Source organism: Octopus sinensis, linkage group LG2 (assembly GCF_006345805.1).
Source record: "Octopus sinensis linkage group LG2, ASM634580v1, whole genome shotgun sequence".
NCBI lineage: Eukaryota > Metazoa > Mollusca > Cephalopoda > Octopoda > Octopodidae > Octopus > Octopus sinensis.
In genome coordinates, this window is record NC_042998.1 from 45,206,162 (window position 1) to 45,214,068 (window position 7,907).

Below are 7,907 nucleotides of genomic sequence, written 5' to 3' on the forward strand. Positions count from 1 at the left end.
GATAAAGTGGACATGAAATAGTAATGATGATGGAAATGGTGAGGGGACTCCATACTGTCATTTTGTTTCTCCCCATACATGCCACCAATGTAATGAGGTTCCTTGCCACCTGCTTCTTTATTGTAATCCAGCACTCTCGCTCTCTTTTACATTACTTCCTCCTCTATGAAATATTGTTAGTATCCATCATTTTCTCTCCCCACCGTCTCTCTCTCACACACACACAGACACACATGCATGCATACATACAAACATTCTTCTTTCATTACCTCATCACGCTACTCATGCTATTTCTATTCAATCCACTTACCACCTACCACACCATAATTTAGTTGTATTATAATTCATTTTATCCTCTCTATTTTGCCTTGCTGTGGTTCTTTTTCATTGCTCTCTCTTCTACCAATCTCTAGGCAATATAATTTTAACTCAATTTTCCTACCCCTGTCTCTCAGCCTCTTATTTTTATCTCTCTGGTTCTTTCGGTTACTTTTTCTTCTATCACTCTGTCATTTTGGTTTTCTTCCCAGCAAGTTATGCAGAAAATGAAGTAACAAACAAACTGAGATAATACAGAGTAGAAGAGTTTCTGTTTAGTTGTGCTGGGAGTGAGATGGTTTCACTGGTGCTGGTGAAAGAAGGACCACATACAACATAGAATAGAAAAACATCTTTAGTCTTGTCAAGGACAGGGTAACTTTTCTAATGTTGGTGCTATGATAAAATGCAGCATGTACTCTCATTAAGTTGGATGATCATACCGCTATAGATGCTATGCTAAATATAAGTGAGTGGTAGACCCCAATCCATCAAGGGGGAGGTAATATTGTACAAGAACTGACTTAAACTGTGATGACCAGTCAAACTCATGCCATTATAGATATGATAATGTTGACTATGATGATGATGATTATGATAACAATGACAATGACTAAGATATCTATATACGAGGGTGAGTCAAAAAGTAATGCCATTTTGTTATAATTACCAATGGATTACATCCCTATTTCTCAACATAGTCACCATTTCTCTCAATAGTAATGTTCCACCTTCAAATGAGAGCATATATCGCGGCTCCATAAAATTCTGTTGACTGTTCTTTGAGACACTTCTTCATTACAGTTTTCACTTCTTCATCACTGGTGTATCATCTCTTCGGCCCCATGAAAGAGGGCTTGAGAGGCAAACATTATTACAATGACAAGGAAGTGAAAACTGTAGTGAAGAAGTGGTTCAAAGAACAGTCAACAGAATTTTATGGGGCAGGGATATATGTTCTCATTTGCTATTGAGAGAAACAGTGACTATGTTGAGAAGTAAGGATGTGGTCTACAGAGGACCAGCTTCATTTTGATGTATGATACATGTTTCTGTGTTGGTAATTATACCTGTCCTAAACAAAATGGCATTACTTTTTGATTTACTCTCATACATATATATACACACGTGTGTGTGTGCGCACACTCACAGATAAGAATATATTATATATGTGTATGTGTAAATATATATATGTATATATGTATGTATAAATATTTCCCTACATTCACTGACTGACAGGCCCTCATCTGTTCGTGTCTCATTCCAAGTCATAGCCAAAATAAAATAATACTGTCTTAATCTGAGAAACATTCACAAGAACAAAACAAATTCCGTTCTTAAGTCATTATAATTTCACTGCCTTCATATTTCTGCTATCCTAACCATCTTGACATCTGGAAGCATCTGGACTTAATTTCTCCTGAGTGTATCAGTATGAACTAACTAAAAATCAATAAATTTGTGACAACAGAATATGAAGAATCTTATCCCTTCAAAAAATGCAGTAGCAGATGATGTTATCTGGTCCTCCTTTTATGAAGCATATAATAATAATAATAATAATAATAATAATAATAATAATAATAATAATAATAATAATAATAATAATGAAATTATTGTATACAGTGCTCAGGTGCACCACAACTAACTCATATCAAAATCATTTTACTGACTAGCTTTGAAAGGAATTAAAATGAAGTGTTCCCCTACACATAGTCTATACATAACACAGTTCCAAGTATTTTGTTTTTAAATCAGTATTAATGGCATTTGCAACATTTATGATCACAAATTTTTGTCGTATTACCAAAAATAAAAGAAAGTTAAAATAACTTTTAATTTATGGTTGAGTGGGTAAGTGAAACAAAGCCTTTATCAAAAAATGAAATCTGCTTTACATTTATGGTATTTTGAGAGTTACTGATTAGTCATAGTCAAACATCTTAATAATTTATTTCTTATTTTAACCATTTAGCATTTAACCCTTTCGTTACCAACCCAGATGAAACCGGCTCTGGCTCTGTAGTACAAATGTCTTGTTTTCATAAGTTTTGAATTGAAATCTTCCACCAAACCTTAGTCACAATTTATGTCCCTAACACTAGCTGAATGAGGACTAAGTTATTTTACTAAATTCTTTGTTATATTTAAAATAATTGAAAGAAACACAGAGCATCTCAAAATAAATACAGTAACGAAAGGGTTAAACCAGCCTTGTCCAGCCAAAATATTCAACCCATTTTATGTTCAAACTGATCAGATCTGGTCCCTCACACTATAATATCATTCCAAAAGTAAACAATCATACCATTGAAATTTCAAAGATGGAAGATAATGCATGATTGATTAAAACAATATGAATAAATAAATATTATATTTGACAGAGTAAACCAAATGCTGAAGGTGTAAATGTAGTGTAAACATTCAAACAGTGTCAGTCTTTCCTAATCCAATATCATCCTAGTGAATAAATTGTCTTGCCTTTTTTGGCTGTGAATTTTCTTCTGAAAAGTTTGATTAGTGTGCTAGAAAACATGGCATTTATTAAAATTGGCCATAGGCACAGGAGTGGCTGTGTGGTAAGTAGCTTGCTTACCAACCACATGGTTCCGGGTTCAGTCCCACTGCATGACACCTTGGGCAAGTGTCTTCTATAGCCTTGGGCCGACCAAAGCCTTGTGAGTGGATTTGGTAGATGAAAACTGAAAGAAGCCCGTTGTATATATGTATATATATGTATGTTTGTGTATATGTTTATGTGTCTGTGTTTGTCCCCCAACATCGCTTGACAACCGATGCTGGTGTGTTTACATCCCTGTCACTTAGCGGTTCAGCAAAAGAGACCAATGGAATAAGTACTAGACTTAAAAAGAATAAGTCCTGGAATCAATTTGTTTGATTAAAGGTAGTGCTCCAGCATGGCTGCAGTCAAATGACTGAAACCAGTAAAAGAGTATAGCTGAATTAGAACATGAAAAAAATGGAGATGAAAATTAAATACTGTAAAACAATTTAGTTTTGATGTTCTGCTGCTTCGTTAGTCTCAACTACCTATCATAAAGGCTAGTTAAAAACATGAATAATCATTTGTTCTTTGTGTATTGTTCATATGTCTAATGCCTAGGTGGGAGAGAACTATGGGATTATTTCCAATTTAACCAACACTTCATGGTGAATATTCTATAAAGTGTTGAAATACATTTAATCAATTATCATGCTAGACAAACAGGATTCTGTAAAGAATTTTCTATATTAGATGCTTAATTACATAACAACTAAATCCCGTATCAGATTAATCCCTGCAATCTGAAGATTTGTCACAACATTCCAGGGAAATTTGTTCAGCATAAATGGAGGAAACTAACTAAATAACAGGATTGAAATTAAACTAAATTCAAAAGAATTTAAAACTTTCTAGTCATAAAATACAAATATCCAAAAGTTCATTTGTTTAACCCTTAAGCATTTAAACTGATTATATCCATCCAAAACATTCCACCTGTTTTATGTCCAAACCAGTCAGATCCAGCCTCTTATACCTTACCTTACTATGTCATTCTAAAACTAAACATCACCAAAATCTCAAAGCTGCAAGACATTACATGATTAATTAAAAAAATGTGAATAAATAAGCATTAGGAGTGGCTGTGTGGTAAGTAGCTTGCTTATCAACCACATGGTTCCAGGTTCAGTCCCACTGTGTGGCACCTTGGGCAAGTGTCTTCTACTATAGCTTCGGGCCTTGTGAGTGGATTTGTTAGACAGAAACTGAATGAAGCCCATCGTATATATGTATGTGTGTGTGTGTGTGTGTGTGTGTGTGTGTGTTTGTCCCCCAACATCGCTTGACAACCAATGTTTACATCCCCCGTCACTTAGCAGTTCAGCAAAAGAGACCGATAGAATAAGTACTAGGCTTCCAAAGAATAAGTCCTGGGGTCGATTTGCTCAACTAAAGGTGGTGCTCCAGCATGGCTGCAGTCAAATGACTGAAACAAGTAAAAGAGTACATTTGACAGAATAATCTGAATGCTAAAGGGTTAACTAAGCAGGAAAAGTGAATATATCAAATTAAGATGTTCCATATACTATACTTTCTGTCATAGAAGTCAATGTAGTATATAGTATAAACATTTATTATATACATTCAAACCTAGTCACTATCTTTCCTAATCTTTCTGCATTTCATATGGAACTTTCTTTCTTCCAATACCATCTTGATATATGAAGTTGACTTGGCTTTTTGGGGTTGTAAATTTTGATCTGAAAAATCTGATTTGTATGGAGGAAAATATGGTTTTATTAATTCTGGGAAGATGAATAGTAAAACTAGCCAAAGCTGGATTATTGCATGAAAAAGATGGAGATGAAAATTAACACATTAACTGCCACATGTATCACTGGTAGTTCATCACAAACTTCATGCAACTGCCATATGTAACAGGCTATATGAAAAAAGATTTTTAGAGTGGTTCATCTATAAAGTCAACAAATACTTAAGTGCTAAAATATGTAGTATTTGTCTTCATGAGCTTCAGGTATATCAGAGACCATAGGTCAGGGAAAAGATGCACTCGTATATCGGTCAGTAGAGTGGTTATATTATCCTAAATGTATAGGCAGTCACCATATTCCCTTCCATATCAGCTAACTCTGATAAGTGCAAAGTTTTATAATTGGTTTGTTATCTAACACCCCATTGTATTCTTTACATGAAACCGATTGGTAAGACCATCCATGATGGATATTTAATACTGTACATTTCAGATAATATATATATATAAATTAGAAAAAACTACCTTTTATCAATTCAAAATGAACAAATATATGTTTTATTTATTATTTTGCACATTACTTAATCATCGGTATGTTATTTGTTATTTTATATTTAATATTTCTGTTATATGTAATTTTCTAGTGGTGTAATTTAATTGTTCATTTTGAATTGATAAAAGGTGGGTTTTTTCTCATTTTAATATATATATATTATATTTTGTGAAATTTAATTTAGTATTTCTAAATTGAATTTTTCCCTATAAGTTAGGAAAAATATTCCCTCAAATTATATATATATATATATATATATACACACACACACATACATACGTTCACATGTAATGTATTTGTGCATATCATTATATCATATCTAAAACAATTTTCATTGTCATTTCATTCATTTTAATCTACTTTAACCACCATCAAATGCTTTTTATCTCATTGCTAATACAAATGTTACATGATTCAGTTTCATTTGATGTAGTGTGCTATGATGCAGACATGTTGTGGAATATTGTCATGTGGTATCTCATAATGTTATGCTACACAATACACTATAAGATATACTTCCTATTTAGCATGCTAATTATGTAATACATCATTCAACCATATGTTATTGTAAAATTTAATATTAATTTTAAAATCATCTTTGTGCAGTGTATTACTACTACTGTATAAATTCATGTGTATGCATTATTCTACAATATAACACACACATACATACATATATATAATATAAATTAGAGATAAAACCACTATTATGCAACTCAAAAAGTATAAAAATGAATGATCAATATATAATAAGTATAAAAACTACGTACGCTCCATGGCTACAATCAAATTTATTTGTAGCCATGAAACGTACATAGTTTTTATACTTATTATATATTGGTCATTCATTTTTATACTTCATGAGATCTAGTTATATGTTTTATAAAAATGTATTTTATTCGTTATTTATGTTTTGGTTTATGTCTGTCACTGTTTGAGTTGCATAATAGTAGTTTTATCTCTAATTTATATTTTATATATTTATATTGTGAAATTTGATTTAATACTAAATTGAATTTTTCCCTGTAAGTTTGGAGTTATACTCCCTATTATTAATATATATATATATATATTAAAGTAATAATTCATTGTGATACATATAATTCGCATAAGGTTCATTAAGTTTGTAGCAATGGTAAAGTGATAGTTTCTTGTAGTATTTAGTCTTTTATATTTCTTATGCCTTTCAATGTCTATGAAAAAAGTATGAGTTATAAATTAACTTTGATTCCATCAACTTTAATCTTTTCTGTAGAAAATAGCTTTAAGAGTAATTAAAACAAATTAATATATTTTAGTTAAGTTTAATGTCAATCATTATCATTTTCCGTATATCACACTGCAATGTATGATATATAAATTTTTTAATATATTTATACACCATATTTTGGCATTTATAATTTATCTTTATTACAAACAAAACATTCTAAAAATCTAGGGTGATAAATAAAGTAAGCATTGATTAAAAAGATGGAGTACATCAAGTCATTTAGCCTAATATCATACAATATATATCTCGCTATTCACTATTATAGTATTATGTAACACATTATCATTAAGTAATCCTTTCTACTAAGGCACAAGACCTGAAATTTGGAGGAAGGGGACTAGACAATTACATAAACCCCAGTGTTTCACTGGTACTTAATTTATCGACCCTCAAAGGATGAAAAGGAGAGTCAACCTCGGCAGAATTTGAACTCGTAACGTAGCAACAGGCAAAATACTGCTAAGCATTTCATCAAGCATGCTAACAATTCTGCCAGCTCATTGCCTCATACTCATTAAATAATCATTTCTACTAAAGGCACAAGACCTAAAATTTTCAGGGAGAGGACCAGTTGATTACATCAACCCCAGTACACAACTGGTACTTATTTTATCAATCCCTGAAAGGATGAAAGGCAAAGCTGACCTCGGTGGAATTTGAACTCACCACCTTAATAATCATTAAATAATAATATTAGAATGTATTTAACATTATACATATTATCATGCAGTATATAACATATTCTGTAATCCATAGTGTTTTACAATATAATTTGATGATCAAAATATATGCAAGTATATACCAAAACAACTTATATTTTTAAAGCTTCTTTAATATAATTGAAAATGTGTTAAAATCGTATCAAAATCATGATTTGATTTCTAAACTGCTATTTTTATAAATTTTTTTTTTTTTCTCTTTCTATCAGGATAATAAAGACCGCCATGACTCCTCTGGTTCTGATTCTGGAATAATGATTATGAAACTTGGAGAGACACCTCCAGTTTCACCTTTCAGTAAAGGCTCCATGGAATTTGATGAAGTTCTTTGATAGACAGAAACACAAAGGAAGCAAAAGACTGACTGCAATGCTTGAATCAACTAAAAATTCTTCATTGATAGTCAGAACAAAACAACTCAAAAAATATATCCTTGTGGTCCCTTATTTTTTTAAATTGTTCTATCGCTCCTATTACCAAAATATACTGGCACTACCATGGTGCTAATCACAACAGCTGGACCAAGGATTGTCTCAAAAATTTTTTTTTTCTTTTTTTTTCTCTCTCTCCAAAGTATTTTGACCACATACCTTTACACAGACAAAAGAAAGAGAAAAATGAAGCCGAAGAAAAATGGAAGAATGGATAAATAATTTCCATTGGCTCAAGCAGCTATTTGTTCTGTTTTGTTTTGGTATATTTTTTTTTTCTGTGATCTCAGAAAAAGACAATCACCATGTTGTTTTCAAAAATTGAGATTTGTGTGAAAAAGC

The 7,907-nt window shown here is 31.7% G+C and overlaps 1 protein-coding gene across 5 annotated transcripts in view; it reads left to right on the forward strand.

Moving 5' to 3' along the window:
- The window catches only part of LOC115228412 (GTPase-activating Rap/Ran-GAP domain-like protein 3), a 1,278,929-nt gene extending 1,271,319 nt beyond the window's left edge, over positions 1-7,610 (forward strand). For all 5 annotated transcript variants that reach the window (XR_005003648.1, XM_036512798.1, XM_036512804.1 and 2 more), the window contains one exon: positions 7,344-7,610. Coding sequence is in view for 4 of the 5 variants with exons in the window: in XM_036512798.1 (XP_036368691.1) it covers positions 7,344-7,466 (123 nt within the window). In the remaining variant the exon portion in view is untranslated. The remainder of the gene's footprint in view (positions 1-7,343) is intronic.
- The last annotated feature ends 297 nt before the right edge of the window (positions 7,611-7,907 follow it).